Source organism: Fusarium pseudograminearum, chromosome 1 (genome assembly GCF_000303195.2).
Source record: "Fusarium pseudograminearum CS3096 chromosome 1, whole genome shotgun sequence".
Taxonomy (NCBI): domain Eukaryota; kingdom Fungi; phylum Ascomycota; class Sordariomycetes; order Hypocreales; family Nectriaceae; genus Fusarium; species Fusarium pseudograminearum.
The window spans coordinates 1,896,845-1,915,942 of NC_031951.1; the positions used below are offsets into that span (position 1 = coordinate 1,896,845).

The following is a 19,098-nucleotide window of genomic DNA, read 5'->3' on the forward strand; positions in this document are numbered from 1 at the left end:
ATCGGCTAAACAAGAATACTTTATACATGAAGGATGGTCGGAGACCAAATAGCCAAACAAGGTCGCATGCATTGAAAAGGAATGTCTACGCGAATTGACGTTTCAAGTCAGTCCACTTGCGGTTGAGGGTCTCGTGCTGAGAGTTGATCTGAGAAGAACTGTTAGTAACTCGTCGCAGTGTATTGTAGCAATAGGGATACTCACCTCTGCATAACGCAGCTTGGTCTGGACCAACTCCTCTTCCAGCTCACCCAGTTCCTTCTCCAGTCTCTGGTTCTCTTCATGGACATGCATATTGCGTTTCATCAAATCATCACGCTCGAGTTTCCATCTCTCTTCAAGATCCATCGGTTGCTTCTCGATGACAATCTTCAACTCGCGGACCTGACCTCGCATACTATCGTTCTCGTCCTTGAGCTCCTGATTTTCGACCTTGGTATGCACAAGCTCCGTTGCCAGATCGGCCTGTTCACGATCGCAAGCTTCGACTCTCTCCTCCATTTTCCGGAGTCTGATAGAAAAGCTGTGGTTGGCTGAACGGAGTTCCAGAAGTTCAGTCTCGCGGTCTTTCTCGGCCTTGGTCTTCTCTTCCCATTCAGTGCTATAAGCTTTGAGCATCTCGGGAGTGATTTGGACTTCGCAAGCATCTTTGACAAGTTGGTCTGCACGGTAAACCTCTTTATCCATACTGGAACTTGAGCTTCCAAAGAATCCATTCTCCAGAAGGCTGCCCTGGCTGGGATCCTTGTCAATGTACACATCAAAGAGCTTATCCTTCAAGTAAGTGGTGAGCTGCTGCATGTCAGACAATCCCAGGAGGATGCTGGCATTTTTCTGCATCAGGACGATGCCAAAGCGCAGGATCGCCGACAGGCCCTCGGAGAAGATCAAATCATAAATACGAAGAACCAGTTGAAGCGGAAATCGGTAGGCAAAGAGGGTCAAAAACCATTGGGTAGCGTAAAGGTGAGGCGAAATCCCCTTTCGGTGGAGATGACAGTAGAGTGCTGGCTCAAAGTCTTCCAAAAGGCGTTCAAACTGATAGAGGTGCATGTGCAACCCGGGCATATCCTGGATGAAAAGATCTCGCAGCTTGTAGTGGTTCATCAATCGCACCAAAAGACAGAAAGCTTCTTGCTCGGGCATCTAGGGACATGTTAGCATTGCTAAAAGGTATTTCACGGAAACGTGATACTCACGTTAAACAGTATAGGCATGATGAGGAAATTCATGCCTTGGGCATATCCAACGCCCTCGTCGAACAGAGCATATGCTTTGCAGACGCCAAACAGACCCTCTTGAAGCCCGGCAGCAGCTGCGTACTTAGAATAGCTGGTGCGAGCACCAAGATCACGGCGGATCGTCTTTTCGAGCTTTTGCAACGAAGCAGCATCCTCCTTGTCCTTTCGCTTTCTCTCAGCTGCGGCCGCAACTTGAGCCTTCAGGACTGCCTCTGCATTCTTCTCGTTTGGAGGAGAAGCCGTACCATTGCCTGAATTGTCCGAGTTAATAGAGGAAGCGGAAGATGCAACAGCATCTCCGCTGTGAACACTGAGATTTCCGTTGCTTAACGAGCTGGCGGTTGTGCTGTTGCTGTTGCGGTCCTTGCTCTTGTCTGTGCCCCTAGTCGCCAATGCTTTGTACACTAATTCGAGATCGTCGTTCTTACTGTCAGCCAGCACCTGCCACACGACACCACGAATGGCGCTAGGAATGCCGGTTGCAATGGCTTTGTTCAGTTCCTCGGCGCTTGTACGAGCCACAGCAGTTGGCCCTTCATAAACAACAGACTGCCACAAGTCCCAGTCAACTTTTTCTTCTGAAATGGCCGAGGGACCAGCGTTAACACCGGATACCGTACCTGGCGCTAGGCCAGAAATGGGCTGTGGGACAGGAGACAATGGTGGTTTGTCTTGAGTTTGTCCATCATCAGGCAAAGTGAGGCCGAGTGCCCCATCATATTTGCTATTCTCGCCGCCTGTCAACGCACGAGCAGCTTCTTCTTGCTGTCGTAGCTGCTTGAACCTGTCTTGCAAAGTTACCCTTTGGACAGGGTCCCCGGGTAGCGAGTCTCCATCCTTTTCTTCCTCGAGTCGACTCAGCATCATTTCGGGATTACTGGCGAGGGTAGCAATAGAGCCAGCTGTATTTCTTCGACCAGTAGGAGGCGGTGGGAGGGGAGGTTCTCTTTCTTTGCTCGAGCTTCGAGAGAGCCAAGAGAAGGGGCTTGTTAGTTTTCGACTAGGTGGTGGCGGGGGCTGAGGTGCTGGTGGGGAAGGTGCGAGTGTAGCTGTCGGTGGCACTGGGCTTTTTGCAGGCTCAGCGGCAGGCGACCATGGCATAGAAGGGAGAGAGATGCTATTCAGAGAAATTGTTTTGCTGGTTGGCTTTGGTGGGAGGTCCTTTGGTACTAGTAGTGTGTCAGTATGTGTCATTTGATAAAATGGAACTAGGGAGTTGCCGTACATGGAGATGGAGGCGTATCGTCGTCAAGGCTAACATTATCCAGGTTCGCCGTGTTGGAGATACGTGAAGAGGCGACGGATGGTTTTCGCCGCGCTTGCCTTTCGATGCTGCTTGCAATGCTACCAGACTCGGAGGCAGTTGCTTTGTGTTGGGCGGAGCTGGGTTCCTGGATATCCTCTCGAGTATGCGACTCTTCAGACCGCTGATCAACTTGTTCTTCGGTCGAACTGCTGGGAGCTTTGACATGCGAGATGGTTCGTTTCGTGAGTGAGCGTGTAGGGGATTGCGCTACAGCATCTTCAAACTTGTCATCTGCGTCGGATGCCTGATGTACCCGGTTAGTATCTTAACAAGATAAGGGATGCAGTCTGTTGTGTGACTGGCACAGCAGTGTTCGAGAGAGGAATGTGGAGGAGACCTACCGACACACTGTCGTCAGACTCCATGCCAGACGAGAGTCTCTTGATATTGGCATCGTTTTGCGATGGCTTCTCCTCGGGCTTTTCCTCAGGCTTCTCGTCCACCTTTTGCTCCTGCTTTTTTCCGAAGTCGTCGTCGGAGTCGTCCTCGCTGCTATCTTCAAACTTGTCTTCAAGCTTCTCCTCAATCTTCGTTTCAGGTTTCTCTATTCTCTCGTCGGGTTTTTCATTGGTCTCTTCGTCGCCCGGTTTGTCCTCCATGTCAAGCGTTATATCTTGCTTGTCTGGTATCTCTGGTATATCCTTCTTCTCGTCCATGACTGGTGCATCATGCTTCTCTTCTGTGTCGTGTGTTTCCTGTTTCTCTTGTTTCTCAAGCTCGGGAACGGGAACGGGATCGGGACCGGTGTGCGATTCGATCACAGGCGAAGCGACTTCCTGCGGTTGCGACATGGCCGTGGATGATGTTGTCGTTTGGATTCGGTGTGCGAGTTGCAGTCGTCGTGTCAGGGATGGGGACGATTATCTGGCCCCTCAAGCTGCCTTCGATGTACGAGAGTTGGATGTAGGGAGCAGCTTATGCGGAAGGACGCCAGGTGTCAGGGAAATTGGAAATCGAGAGACTGAGTACTGCGTCCGGCGGCAGCGTAAATGGAAGAATGCCAGAGGCCAGCTGTTGGCAGAAATCGAATACAAGGGGGATGTTGTGGCGTTGATGTTCTGCTTCTGCCCCTTACCACGTCGACAGTGGATGTGGAACTCGCATAAGAACTGGAAGCTCGCAAGGGTTTTGTTGTGACAGTGAGGCGCTGATGGGGCTGCCAAAAATAAACGAAATGGGGTCACCGACAGCGAGGTTGGCGTACCTGATTAGCAGCAGTTCTTCAGTGCAGTTAAGGAAAAAGAGGTGGAGTACAGTGGTCGGGTGCCCTGAGTACCGAGAGGTGACGGACCTTAAGAATGGAACCTATTTTAGGGGCGCCCATAAATGTGTAATTTGGTGTCAGAAAACGTCAGGCAGGGTCACTTGGAATGAAGATTAGCGTCTACTGCACAGCCGTTTTAATTTTGTCGTGCTATGACTGGTCTTGTCTGGAATTCAAATTCAACCCATTTCGGTTGAAGGCTTGCCAGTCTTGAGAGGCAATTTGGTTCTGCCCCGGACAGGCGCCAGGGTATTCCAGGGATAGACAACAAGCATGTACATATGTACAGACATGAATGATTTGGGGTGATGTTAATCTCCTTCTAAATCTATGCTGCTATTTTGAGTGCAGGAAATGTGTCAGTCTCCGCTTCTCAATGTGATCGTATTGTTCGTCGCACAGTTAGTCCAGGCTACATTTGTGTACTCAGCTCGTCTATACAACTTGATTAATTACAACACAAGCTCTCTACGTGTGATGGGACTTGGATACTACTGGTTGATTTATGCTTTGCAGGATCAGACTTTTCGAGTAAAGATGATTCTGTTCACAGTCATCTTTGCACGTTATTAATGAATGTAGTACTCATTCGATCTTTTCAGAGATACGAGCTTAACAGTATTGCACGTTATTAATATCTACAGATTACCTACCCCTCCCCCTCCCAACATACTTCTCTACTCTGGTTCCGTTACTTCGTATGTAAGGAACCCTTCATTCGTATGATAACGTACTTTGCGCCTAGATATGGGTTGGATTCAGTCTTGACTAACGTATCGACCTGTATTCCAAATTCCTTTTCAGGATTATTCTTTTAACACCCATGGACTCGAGGGTATAATGGAGGGTTTTTCTTAGTTGGGATCATCCAACACGCAATGGCTTTTTGGATTGAGAAAGGATAATCCATTATGGCGGGGTTTATCAATCACTTTGTTTCACGAGTGCTGCATGACGTGGATCCTGAGCTAACCAATAGGAACTTTAATGTGCCTGTTTCATGGTCAAATTTCTGAACTAACGGACGTCCATATAAGGTTGAGAATCAAGGAACATACAACACCTGCCTTAGTATTGGGTTAAGGTATCCGGTTATAGGATATGAGAACACTTGAACACTTCAGGGCGCAAAACATAGGTAGGTACATACATTACCTGATAAATGGTCTAGGACGGCATGAACTCCTCCACCGTTTCGTCCCCTGGACTCTCAGTAATCAAGTTTAAGGTGTCTTCAAGCATGGCTCTGAGTGCACAGTCGTGTCACGGTACATGTTATTTTGCTTTCATGGCAAGAAAACTTTGTTTAAAAAAGTAATTGCCTATGTTTGAATCTCTCCAAGATGGCACTAGTGTCCAGGTGAGAGTTCGTGAACTAGTTGTACGTATGAGGTGAATGGCTAACCAATGTCTCAACATGCATGGCTTTGCATCAGACGAAACTCGAAATTCCCGAGTATATTTTATATACACAGCGCATCACGTATGTAAAAGACAGTATTCTAGATACTAAATCATCAGTGAAGATGAATATGAGGTAATGATTATCTGCCATGCCCGTGTTTCCATCACAAAAGTACTTACCCTGCAGTGTGCAGTTTGCAGTCTGCGCAACTGGGCACATGATTGCAGGCTGTTTGGCGTACAAAAAAAAGGTCAAGTTCAAGTCAGGTTCTTTATTAGTTATGAGTAAATAGGTACGCACGGTCGGATTAACACACAGCAGAGTTTGCCTGGTTTGTGGGTTGTTGGTGACCAGCAAATAATAGGATTCCATTCTCAAAGTGTTCTGCTTCTGCTTGGTCGGCTCATGCCACCCATGCCATTTGGCTCCCTACCCCACTTGATGAGAGGTGGCGGAAATAAACAAACGTCTCGAGTGTCAGGCAGGTCCTTATTCATCCAGCCATCATGAGAAGACAGGCCATGCCTACCCTTGTGTACTAGATATCGGTCTCAGACCCTACTGGTCCTGAGGAAATCGATCGGTTATATTAACAATCACGTATGGTATTGTGCGCCATGTGCCTAGGTTGATTACTCTTCAATTATGTATAGCTTTATCTGTAATGTAGCTTGACAATATCATCATGGATAGACGGGACTGATACCTGCTGTAAGCTGAAAAGATAATCCGATTCTCAAACCCAGGGGTTTCTTGTATTGTATAGCGGGAGGTTTGCCTGGAAGGTACCTCCACTTCTGTAGCTTCCGCTTTCCGGCACCTTAGTAGGCATTACGCAAAGGCCCACTTGTACTTCAACCTGACGATTTGCAAGATACCTTTTCCCCATCCTGCACCATCTCTCCGCATCCTCACCAAATACTCTTCTCTTCTCTTCATATCGACGCGAGACTTTTTCTTACCCGCAACAGCCGGCGAGAGAACAATCGGCTCCATCTTTGTAACCGACAGGGCACGATTTAGCCACGGACAAAAGCTGTTCTAGGATCGACCTGCACTCGACCTTGAACTGCTTCCCAAGCTTCATCGACCACCTTCGATACTTCTTAGCCGAACACGCGCGTGTGTCTACTTTTCAGCCATCACACCCCATATATTTTCTCACCGTCCAAAACAACTACGTCATACCCTTTCTGGGTGAAAAAAAAATCTTTTCGAGTTATTACAGGGCTGTTACGACCAGAGCCTACGAAGCTGTAGAACTTCCAAGAAGCTGACCACCACCGCCGCTCAGTTGCGGGTCGTTCACAACTTAAGCAGTCGACCGAATACAATCTCCCGCGGGTAAAACATTTATTCAGCGGGTTGCCAGCCCGGCTGTAGTGGAGGGGGAGATTCCATCATTTCCTGCGGCTCAGCCGCCTCACCTTCATCATGGGGAAGATAACCAAGCCCATGCAACAAAAGCACAAGGACACCTTGGTCAGTGGCGGAACCCCTCTCTAATGAATGCAATACTGACATAACATGATAGTCTCCTTGGCTAAAAGCTTACGTTGAAACCGCCTCAACAGTACCTCTACCCCACTTGCCAAAAGAGCTCGCTAGCTTTCCCTCGCGATGGCCCTTCGGACGTGGTGATTTGTACCACTGGATACCCCTTCTGAACCGATTTGATAGCATCCTTGAACATTTCTGCGCCACATACAAACTGAATGAGGGCCCCCAAGCTCGCCATTTTGAGTGCGATGTGCTGCTCAACCAGGACAAAGAATCTGCTTTTGGTAGCGAGAAGCAATGGTCAGCGAATGAGTTGACAGACCTAGGCTTCTCATCAGACGGAGACCGGCAACTAGTGGAAGCAGTGCTGCGCTTCACTCGCATGCTATTGGAGCATTGTGGTAACAGGAGCATTTATGCCAGCAGCGCTCACCTCAACGACCTCCTCCACACCACATCTTTGAGTGTCCTTATTGCCACACTCGAAGTTGGTTCAGAGTTGGCTCAGCGGTATCAAGCCTCCGTGAAGCGCATAATAACCCCTTCGAGGCAGATCAGCACCGCACTGCTTGCCAACCACTATAATATCGATCTTGACAGAGTCCAGCAGCTTGCCCTGCCTTTTGTCAAGACGCCGATCATCAACCTATCAGACCCCGTGCCGTCAAACACACCCGGATCGGCCAAAGGGAAAGATCGCGCGTCAGGAGGAAGTTCTAAGACAGCCAACTCCATGCACGCAAATGATCTAGTTGCTCTCGCAGTTTCGGATGATAAACGGTGGGTAGGTTGGGGCGATGTCAAGGTGATCTATTATCCGCAGACCACCCAACATGAGCCAACCGGCGGCGGCGACAGTCGCGCATCAGTGCCATCTACACCAACACCGCTTCGTCGTAGCTCCACGATGGCATCTCAACATCAGACCCCGAAGAGTCGGAGCAACCTGGACGACTCATCTCCACTTGGACCTCGGACACCTGGTAACGCTGAAGACTCGTCCTCGGCTGGATCCAAAGTCTTTGAATTACCACAGTCTGTTGTCTCTTCAGCCTCTATCTACCGGCTGATGGCATCCGTTCCTGCGGACCTTCCCCCAGCAGCGAAGTACGAAGTTTTTCATAGGATTAGAGCCTCCAAAGCCCTTATGGGCTCTAACGAATCACGTCAACAATTGTTGGCTGTGCGTCTCTTGTCTATCAACAACCTCGCCTATATCCATGGCGAAGCAAACTTCCTGGAAAAGGTGCTTCGTCAAGATGCAGATGAAACTCGCAGATTCCAGCTCGTTTACCAGCTAGCTGAACTCATCCACCCCACGGCTCATGGAAACGTTGATGTTCCGTTATGGCTACAGGCTGTGGCTCTTGCCTTGCTTGAGGCTATATCGAACTTCCAAGCCAGGTGTCAGGATGTCTTGTCTGCTCTGAATGCAAATGTCAACCACGGAATCTTGCTTTATGTCATTAGAAAGGCGGTTGCTGGAATGAAGGAGGACGATGACAGCGACAAAGGTAACCAGGTGACAGAAATGGACGAATGGCGCAACAACCTCTTTTCTCTCACCCTTCACCTTTCCATGTCCACACGAGTGGGAAGCGAGATGGTGTCAGCAGGACTTATGGAGATCCTAGTCGAGATCTTGAACATTAGGTCAGCTGTTGCACAGCGAAACCATTCCATGGTTCTTGCGTTTCTAGATGGCTTGATCTGGACCTATCAGAATGCCTTTACTGCCTTCTTCAACGCCAAAGGCCTCGATGCAGTATCTCAACTGGTTGTGGATACTGTCCAGGAAGCGCAGACTTTGCACCAAGCAGGGCAAGGCATTTCAAAGAGCCAACAGTCGGGACAAGTTGACTATGAAATTCCGTACTACCAACAGCAGACACTCAAATGGCTTCTCAAGTTCGTTCACCACATCATGTCCAACTCATACAGCTATGGCGGTAACTACGATCGTTTACTCCGCAATCTCGTTGACAAGTCAGATCTTCTCGGGAAGTTGCGGGACATCATCGAAGACAAAAAGACCTTCGGCTCTGTTGTGTGGACGAACTCTGTTACTATTCTTGGTGATTTTATCAACAACGATCCGACCAATTTCCCCGCCATCTCCGAGTCTGGTATGATCAAGACGTTCCTGGAAGCTGTCACCAACAGACCACTACCAAGTGAAGTATTGATTGAGCAGAAATCATCAGATAAAGATGAAGACGACGAAAACAACTCCACAGGAAACACTGTCAGCTCGCTCGTTGCAAATGATCCACGACCACATCCTCCCACAGAGCAAGCACTCCGGGAGTCGTCTCGTGGACCGTTGGCAGCGGGGATTCTGCCGTCAACAGATGCCATCACCGTTGTACCGCAGGTTCTCAGTTCCATATCTCTCAACAATGCAGGCATGAACCTAGTGGTAGCCTCACAGGCTTTTGACGCCTTCTTGGAAATTTTCGAAAGTCCTGCACATGTACGATGTATGGAGCTTGATGGAGAACTCGCCAACAACGTTGGAGGGAGCTTCGACGAGCTTGCCCGCCACCATCCGGCGTTGCGGCCAGCCATTGCGAACGCTGTAATCGACATGGTTGCCCGCATTCGTTTTCTCGGAATTGAAAAAGCGAGAAATGATGGATGGGGTGCCCGGTTGTTGCTAGTGGACTCAGAGGGCAAGACTGTATCTGTGGACGAGAACGGAAATACGTCATCACCAAGCGTGTCTTCTGAGAAGACTCAGAGTCAGGACATCTCTGGTGATGCAGATGTGAGCATGTCTGATGCCGTGCCATCGAATGATGCGGACTCCGAGTCCCGCAAAGATGAAGGGTCATCTTCGCCAAACCAGTCAATTACGCCTTACATCTATGCCCTGGGATACTTTTTGGGCTCTTACATGTCGAATCAGGTACTCAAGAACAGTTTTGTAGATGAGGGAGGCCTAGAGTTGTTGCTGGACATCTGCGAGTCCCCAAGCCTGCCCACCAACTTTTGCGACACCATGGCCTCGAGGAACCTCACCCAAGTTGTCTCCCAGCTCGTGGATAGTTTCCCAGTCCGCGGTCTACCTTCTCTCATCAGACGAGCTCAGTTGGCGATCGACACCTTAAAGCCTCTCTCTGATAAAACAGACACCTTACCTCCGTACTTCGCACCTTTCCTTGCTACGGACCTCAAGTTGGCGCAGAACGACCAGGAACCTGCTGCTGTAAAGAATGGCACCAAGATGATCAAGGCATTGTTGAATGCACAGACATTTATTAAGATAATATCTGACTGCTTTTGTACAACAAGGTCCAATTCTCTGACGTTCTATCCGGTCAATGTCTGGGATTACTACCTCGACCTGGTGAACTCAATTGGACCTCTTCTCCGTGGAGTCCTTACAGAGGAGGCAGGAGAGCTCAACGCAGTCCCCCAGCACTGGTCTTTCAAGCGCCAACCATCCTCGGAGGCATCGCTAAATGCAATTAGTTCTGAACCCGATGCGGGAGACAATACTTTGTTACCAGACATACTGAGCAGCACAGCGGCGTTCCAACCGAAGGCGTCTTCGGATGAAACCAAGCCGAACCGTCCCACAGAGGAGGAGCAAGCCAGTCCTTGCTACCAGAATTACGAGACACTTCGACATCTATTACACCCTATGATCCCAACAACTTTCCCTCTTTTCCAAACGCTTGGAAAGTCCTTACTGCCCCGCAGGGAGAGAGACCCCCGTGATGGCTATCAACGCCCTCGTCACTTGGAGATCGCCAAAGCCCTTGCAAATGCAATTCTTAGCCAGCTGAGGCCATCGGTTGCCATTGTGGAACCTACTTCTAAGGATTTCCATTTCTGGATCATCATGTTGCATACTATCAGTGAGATGGTGATGGATCAGCCCAATCCTCGACCAAGCGATCGTTCAGGCGTGCATATCATATTGCCCGTTCTCATTGCTTTCAAAGAAGAGGGTGGAATGGATGTTCTGAATTCAATGCTCAGGATATTTGCTGAAGCAGTCCGCAAGGGCCCAGACGCCGCCGCAGACGAAACTTCCAGATCCAAGGTCGCTGCTTTCGGCCTCAAGAAGGTCCTGGACCTGGTTCTAGTATTGGTCAATGGCAAGCCACTCGCTGACGCCCAACAAGTATTCGGCCTGCAGCCTCGCTCTGCAGACAGGTCTTCGCATACCTACCAGCAGTTTGTGGTAGAGTTCAGAGCCTCCGTTCTTCCTGACATTACCAAGCTCTGGGATTCTGAGTTCGTGGAAAAAGTACCACATCAAACCGTGACGTGCCTGATCGACATCCTCAAGTTGATCGCCACTGGCGATCATGAACCTTCACCATCTTCAAGAGATAGGCCGGCTTTCCACCTCTTTGATTACACAGACGTCCGATTCGATTGGCGCTCTCAGCGCGACGCTATCGAGGAGTTGCGTCTCAAAGGATATGAGACAGACCTAATTCATGAAGCATTATTCCGGGCTAATGGAAGTGTGGGTGCCGCAGAGATGTATTGTTCAGCTCATCAAGCTGGTCTCGCTGGCGCACGCAATCCGATCCCGCCTATGGACTCCGACACTTCTGTCTTGCAGGAGACCTCACAAGAATCCTCAGGTGCCAACGAGACAGAAGGCACAAATGCAGCTAGCAGCGCGGAAACAGACCGCATGTCCCTTGATGGCCCACCGGAAATTGCTACTCCAGACCTCGCGGACAGATTCCTCGGAGAAGCACTGGGTGAAATTATTGATCCACCTCAAACTACAGATGACATTCGCGAATCCCAAAACGTGACGACTGCAACACCAGTGAATGTTTCGGAAGAATCTCACAAGAAGGAGAAAGAACCTTCTCGGACTGCCACAAGGGAAGATGTTGACAAATTTAGAGCCGAGCTGCGCACGAACCTGATTGACAGGTGTCTTGATGTCGTTCGTGCTCACCCCGAAACCGCGATCGAGGTATCTGAGCTTATTCGGACAATGACTTTGAAGCAACAACCTCTTAATGAGACTGACGACGAGATCGGCCAGACTCTGGCTTTGGCACTGTCTTCACTGGCTCAAAACGAGGATGAAGACAAGCAACGCAATGGGAAGTGTATTGCCGCTTATGCCCATCTGCTAGCATTGCTCTTGCAGGACGAGCGCTTCTTTAACAACAATGTGGCGAGCCTCGAGGACCACATTGGCGAGTACATTGGCTTCTTGAAGGTTCCACCGTCGACTTCGAGCGAGGAGATACCACCCTGGATCCCTTACATCCTTCTCGTCATCGAGACACTTCTTCGACATGACGAGCGTCCTGTTGCCGCACAGTGGAAAACACCAAAATCCGAGGACGAAGCCGTCTCAGAACCCATCATTCAAGTGCGAACTCTAACTATTGGCGATGAGCAGCGTGCACACGTTTTGGAATTTGTGCTCGAAATGCTTCCTCGCATTGGAAAAGAAGAAACCCTCGCCGTTGCTGCGCTCCGAATTCTGGCCATCTTAACCCGCAACCGACGCCTCGCTAAGGTGGTTGGGGACAAGAAGAACCTGCAACGGCTGTTTCTTATGGCAAAACAACTGTCGGGTTCTGGCTCTGAGAGATTCAAGCAAAGCAAGCTTACTGCCCACATCATGACGGTGCTGCGCCATATTGTCGAAGATGAAGAAATCATCAAACAGATCATGCGTGCTGAGATCAAGATCGGCTTTCCCACTCTGCAAAGAACGCAGCGCGGTCATCCCGATGTTCAGAGTTATTTGCGGCACATGGCACCGATTGCTCTACGTGCTCCAGACCTCTTTGTTGAGGTCACAAACGAGTTACTCCGCTTTACGAGATGGGCATCAACTTCCAATGACACCTCTCGCACCCAAGTGCTTGCATTCAAGGAGGATCCTACTGAAACGAGTACGGACAAGGTTAATGAGAATGCGGAGGATGGGACGGAGAAAGAAATCAAACCGTCCACAGAGCCTGTAGATAAGGAAATGGTGGATGCACCGAAGCCACACGAGAGCAAGAGGCCTGTTGTCGAAAACCCTGATGGCGTCATTCATTTCCTTCTCTGCGAGTTGCTCAATTATCGTGAGGTTGATGACAAGGAAGTACAAGTGGCCGAGAAGGACTCCAAACCCGACGTTGGGTCAAACTCTGAAGACACTTCTTTATCGCCTAATGATATCAATGCAACCGACGCAACCGACGCAACCGACGCAAAGGACAAAAAGCCATCTAAACCCGTTTTCAAGTCCGAGGAGCACCCCATATTTATCTATCGCTGCTTCCTACTGAATTGTCTTGCTGAGCTTTTGCAAAGCTACAACAGAACGAAGATGGAATTCATCAATTTCAAGCGGAATGCTCCCTTGACTACAAGCACGCCAATCAAACCCCGCTCATCAGTTCTTAACTACCTGATCTATGATTTGCTCTGCCAGGGCAACTTGAGCGGAACAGCTGATAGCATCGCCGGAAAGAAGAAAGCCGCAACTTCGGCGCAGACTCAGAAGGTCTTGGTTGCACTCGTCTCCAAGACAAGTGAGAAGGCAATTGACCGCGGAAAAGACAAGTTTGCGTACGACGACGAACCCGACCTCTTGTTCGCGCGCAAATTTGTTCTCGATACTATGCTCAAGGCCTACGAAAGAGCACCATTCTCTGATGACGTATTGGAAACAAGATACTCACGCATGCAGTGCCTGGCCGAGCTCATGAATCACATGGTTGGCGAGAAAGACAAGGACCAGGGAGCGCCTGGACGGGGTGCTGACAATGTGCTGGCCCGGTCACATGCTCAGTTACGACGACTGATGTATGAGAAGGGCTATCTTGAAAAACTGACAGCATCTATCGCTGAGATCAACCTCAACTACCCAGGCGTCAAACGTGCCATCAAGTACATCCTACGCGTGCTACGGGTCCTCACCGAGACGGCTAAAGAGTTGAGTCACTCCAATATCCTCCTGCCTTCAGATTCTCTGTCCGATACGGCAGACGACGATCTCGGTTCCACCTCCTCACTCTCTGACCTCGACGACCGCGAGGAGACCCCTGATCTATATCGTAACTCTGCCCTTGGAATGCTCGAGCCTCGTGGCGAAGACGATGATTCTGACGACGACGAAGAGGATGACGACGACGAGGATATGTACGGGGATGATTATGACGACGAGATGGAATACGGAGATGATGACATCTCAGATGAAGAAAACATTAGTGATGATGACGAAGAACTTGGTGACATGGGTCAAATCGAAGGCCTCCACGGCGAACCAGGCGTCGTTGAAGTTATCATGGATGAAGACGATGACGATGACGATAGTGATGAAGAAATCGACGATGAGGATGAAGCGGGGTCTGCTGATATGGAGGATGTGGAAGATCAGGTCGAAATTGTTGACGAAGACGGAAATCCTCTTGACGATGATGGAAACTCGGATTGGGAGAGCGCCAGCCACGATGATGACGATGAAGACCAGGAGGAGGACGACCTGGAATATGATGGACATGTTCACGAAGAGCATATGCACATGCCAGGAGATCTTCTCGATGGCATGGCTCGTGCCATCATGGGAGAAGGTGACGTTTACGATCCAGATATGATGGATGGCTTGGAAGACCACTATCTCGATGAGGGCCATGATGAGGACGAGGAAGACGAGGATGAGGACGAGATGGAAGATGACGAATATCTTTACGACGATGAATATCCTGTGGATGATCAACCTCAGCCAATGCCAGCTCTCGGCTGGGACGCCATGACAGGCGAGAGTGATGCACGACGGCAAATGTTCATCATGGAAAGCCAGCACCGTCGGCGCCTCATACGAAATGACAATCGTGGTGCTTTCCCGCCAAGCTTCATAGTTGGTAACCGTGAAATGACCGGGGACTTCCGCAACTTCTTTTCACGCAACCACCAGCCCAGGCCTCAAAGCAATGCTGATGATGGCACCAACCCACTTTTGAGACGTGGTGATCAGAACCAGGATAGCCCACAGCGCACTGGACCTCATCATTCTTTTGGCTTGCGAGTTCCTGAGGCTATTTTCGGTCCAGGTGGTCGAAACGCAGACGGACCTATGGGTTTCTTAAGTGAAATAATGGAGTTCTTGCCAATCATGGGACGGAATGGGCAGCATGCGTTCCACCTCCAAATCACCGGCCCAACCGGCAATCGCGATTCTAGAGAACTTGGTGCTATTCGGACCTCTCGCACGGATCAAAGACGTGAGGGACTAAACCAAGACCCATCCCAAGCTGTTTCCTTTGCTATTGATGGTACCATAGAACGCTACCAAGAAGAAGCTAGGATGATCTTCGGTGCCAACACTACAACAGAAGCGGCTAAACTTCTGAACATCGTTACGGCCAAACTCACGCCTGCCGCGATGGAACTCGAGAGGAAATTGAAGGCCGAAGAGGCAGAACAACAAAAGCGCGACGAAGAGGAACGCAAGAAGCGTGAGGAGGAACAGCGTCTAGCGCGCGAGGCAAGGGAAGCTGAAGAAAAGGCGGAGAAGGAGAAGCAAGAGGCCGAGGCGCGCGAGGCTGCCGAACGCGCAGCGTCTGAAGCTGCCGCTGTGAGCCAAGCCGCTCCCGCCCAGGCTGAAGGCGCTGAGAGCGCAATGGAAGGCGTTGAGCCAACTGGGCAAAGAGACGCAGATCATCCTGATCCTGCCACGCAGAGCGACGGTCCCCGTGTTATGACCACCATCAGAGGCGAAGAAGTCGATGTCACCGAACTAGGTATCGATCCTGATTACATCGCAGCTCTGCCCGAGGAGTTCCGCGAGGAGGTCATCGCTCAGGCAATCAGCACCCGCAGATCCGAGGCCCGAGAGGAGACAAATGGCAACTCGACCGAAGCCTTCCAGGAGTTTCTGGATGCCCTTCCCGAAGAGTTGCGCATGGAGATTGCTCAGCAGGAGCGCCAGGAGCAACGTCGCCGTGCCCGCGAAGAGAACAACCGTCGAGCCTCTGCTGGTACTGGCCAAGCCGTTGTTCCAGAAATGGATACTGCTAGTATTCTTCTGACATTCCCCCCCGAGCTTAGACAGCAAGTTTTGATGGATCAAGGGGAAGAACTGATGGATCAGCTTACTCCAGAGATGGCAGCCCAGGCCCGAGCCTTAGCCCAGCAGAATGTCCACCCGGCCGTTGTTGGCCGCAGTCCTCCTGTCGTCAACTCAGCTCGCCAGGCTAGACCGCCAGCACCTCCTGAAGGGGCAAAGGTACAGCGTCGCACGGTTGTTCAGATGCTCGATAAGGCTGGGGTCGCCACGCTGCTACGTCTGATGTTCATTACCCAGCAGGGATCAATTCGGAACCATTTGTTCAACGTCTTCGCTGACGTATGTGAGAACAAGCAGACCCGCCTGGAGGTGATCAGCACTCTGCTCCAGATTTTGCAAGATGGCAGCACAGATATGGGTGCTGTAGAGCGCAGCTTCGGTCAACTATCTCTGAAAGCACGAAGACCCAAGGACAAGGGCCAGGAGTCTGAACAGAAAACCCCCCAGCCTCTCAAGAGAAGTCTGACTGGTCTAGCTGCTGGCAACACTACACAGACAAACTCAGAAACCTCGCCTCTTCTGATTGTTCAGCAGTGTCTAGACCTCTTAGTCGAGCTATCTGCGAAGAACCCTCATATTCAATGGCTCTTCCTAACAGAACACGAAGCTGTCGGCTCCAATCTCAAGCGATCCTTGAGTCGCAAAGGCAAGGGAAAGGACTCGAAGTCACACAAGTACGCTATCAACTCGTTGCTATCGCTTTTAGACCGCGACCTAGTTATGGAGAGCTCTGTGGTCATGACTCACCTGGCCGATCTGCTCAACCGAGTGACGCTGCCACTTCAAAATCTGGAGCGGCGTCGAAAGGAAGCCGAGGATGAACTGAAAGCCATTGATGCCAAGCCGGAAGAGCCTGCTGCAGCAGAACCCCCCACCGGGCAGCCCTCAGACACAGAGCCAGCGGACGCAAGCACTGCTGATGAACCCAGCGCTGCGAAAGAGGAGAGCAAAGAGAATGTCCCTGCCGATGACGCAGCAGAGAGACAAGCGAAGAGAGATTCAGTCCAAAAGAAACTTCGACAGCTGCAGCCGCCTGTGGTTCCTGCCCAGAACTTAACCTTGGCCGTGAGAATATTTGTAGCTCGAGAGTGCAGCTCCAAAACCTTCCAGAACACTATCTCGACAATCAAAAACCTTTCAGCCATTCCAGGAGCCAAGGCGACATTCGGACAGGAGCTCGTTCACCAAGCTAGGCTCTTGAGTGAGAATATCGTGGCTGATCTAGATGACCTTTTGCCCCATATCGAAAAGGCATCTTCAGGCACTGAGATTCAAGGCGTTGCTCTCGCCAAGTTCTCACCAGGGGCATCCGAACAAAACAAGCTTCTTCGCGTTTTGACCGCTTTGGATCACCTCTTTGACACCAAGAAGAAAGCTGACGAAGCCGAGTCCAACAAGAACAAGGACGAGAGACACGATCTAGTCACCTCACTTTACCACAACTCGACATTCTCGGCCATGTGGGATAAGCTGAGCGCTTGTCTTAGTGCTATTCGTCAACGTGAAAATATGCTCAACGTGGCGACCATTTTATTGCCATTGATCGAGTCTCTAATGGTTGTTTGCAAGAACACCACTACCAACGATGACCCCCAGCAGAAGGACATGGTCCTGTCAAGCCCGCCACCCGAGTCTCGTACAGCTAGTCTTTTCTTTAGCTTTACCGAGGACCACCGCCGCATTCTCAATGAGCTTGTTAGGAGCAACCCCAAGCTCATGTCAGGCACCTTCGCCCTGCTTGTCAAGAACCCCAAGGTATTGGAGTTTGACAACAAGCGCAACTACTTCAACCGCAGTGTACACTCACGATCCGGCAACAACCAGAGTCGGTCAAACTACGCTGCCCTACAACTCTCCGTCCGCCGTGAGCATGTTTTCCATGACTCTTTCAAGCACTTGTACTTCAAATCGGGCGACGAGATGAAGTTCGGCAAGCTCAACATCCGATTCCACGGAGAGGAAGGTGTCGATGCCGGCGGTGTCACTCGTGAGTGGTTCCAGGTGCTGTCACGACAAATGTTTGACCCCAACTACGTGCTCTTCACGCCTGTGTCTTCAGATCGTACGACCTTCCACCCGAACAAACTCAGCGGCATCAATGATGAGCATTTGTTATTCTTCAAGTTCATCGGTCGTATCATCGGCAAGGCATTGTACGAAGGTCGCGTTCTTGACTGCTACTTTAGTCGTGCTCTGTACAAGCGAATTCTAGGCAAATCTGTCTCGGTTAAGGATATGGAGTCCTTCGACCCCGACTATTACAAGTCTCTGTGTTGGATGCTGGACAACGACATCACAGACATCATCACCGAGACCTTCTCAGTTGAGGATGATGAGTTTGGCGTTACCAACGTCGTAGACCTCATTCCTAACGGCCGAGAGATCGCAGTCACTGAAGAGAACAAACACGACTATGTTCGTCTGGTGGTTGAGCACAAGCTATTGTCTTCGGTCAAGGAGCAAATGGCTCATTTCCTTCAAGGTAAGCTAATCATGCAAGCTGCTATACATCAATTGCTAACATTCGTAGGCTTCCACGACATCATCCCAGCAGAACTGATCTCCATCTTCAACGAGCAAGAGCTAGAGCTCTTGATTTCCGGTCTGCCTGATATTGACATTGACGACTGGAAGAGCAACACTGAGTACCATAACTACACTCCATCATCGCAGCAGATTCAGTGGTTCTGGCGAGCTCTGAGATCCTTCGATAAGGAAGAACGTGCGAAAATGCTGCAATTTGTTACTGGAACCAGCAAGGTTCCCCTCAACGGCTTCAAGGAGCTTGAGGGTATGAACGGCGTTAACCGGTTCAATATCCATCGCGATTATGGCAACAAAAATCGACTGCCCTCTTCGCACACCTGTTTCAATCGTAAGTGCATCTTTAGAATACTATATAGATCGGATCGCTAACATGGATTAGAACTTGACCTTCCTGAGTACGAGAGCTACGATCATCTGCGCTCTCAAGTTATGAAGGCTATCACGGCAGGAAGCGAATATTTCGGCTTCGCGTAATTTCGTCAACTTATGCATTGCAAGCGTGTTGGAGGATGAAACTAGACGGGGAGAGGAACGAAAACAGACGACGGTAGTTAATTATGTTTTGGGGACTGGTTTCTTATTAGCATTGGTGGCGGAATACTTTAGGATGTTTCTGATCCTGAGCCATCTGGTGTAGCATCGTTGATTTAACGCAGAGTCTGGGAGAAGTGCAGGTCTCCTTTGGCTGCTTGCTTTTACAAGACGAATAGCTTACAGAAGTGGGGTTGGGCATGCATATCACGGCCCTTTATGATTAGAGAAATAATGAATAGTGAT

The 19,098-nt window shown here is 50.1% G+C and overlaps 2 protein-coding genes across 2 annotated transcripts, besides 2 other annotated features; one reads left to right on the top strand and one right to left on the bottom strand.

The window, feature by feature from the left end:
* Positions 1-85: 85 nt before the first annotated feature.
* On the bottom strand, positions 86-3,338 carry FPSE_06404 (uncharacterized protein; the record flags this gene model as incomplete). The annotated part of the gene is made up of 5 exons (XM_009259522.1): positions 86-148; positions 205-1,146; positions 1,200-2,410; positions 2,467-2,791; positions 2,889-3,338. The coding sequence occupies 5 exons, from the start codon at positions 3,336-3,338 to the stop codon at positions 86-88; spliced, it is 2,991 nt and encodes a 996-aa protein (XP_009257797.1).
* A 3,312-nt stretch (positions 3,339-6,650) lies between these two features.
* On the top strand, positions 6,651-18,795 carry FPSE_06403 (uncharacterized protein; the record flags this gene model as incomplete). The annotated part of the gene is made up of 5 exons (XM_009259521.1): positions 6,651-6,698; positions 6,751-9,956; positions 10,011-18,256; positions 18,305-18,649; positions 18,701-18,795. The coding sequence occupies 5 exons, from the start codon at positions 6,651-6,653 to the stop codon at positions 18,793-18,795; spliced, it is 11,940 nt and encodes a 3,979-aa protein (XP_009257796.1).
* Positions 13,795-13,871: a microsatellite.
* Positions 13,996-14,048: a microsatellite.
* Positions 18,796-19,098: the final 303 nt, after the last annotated feature.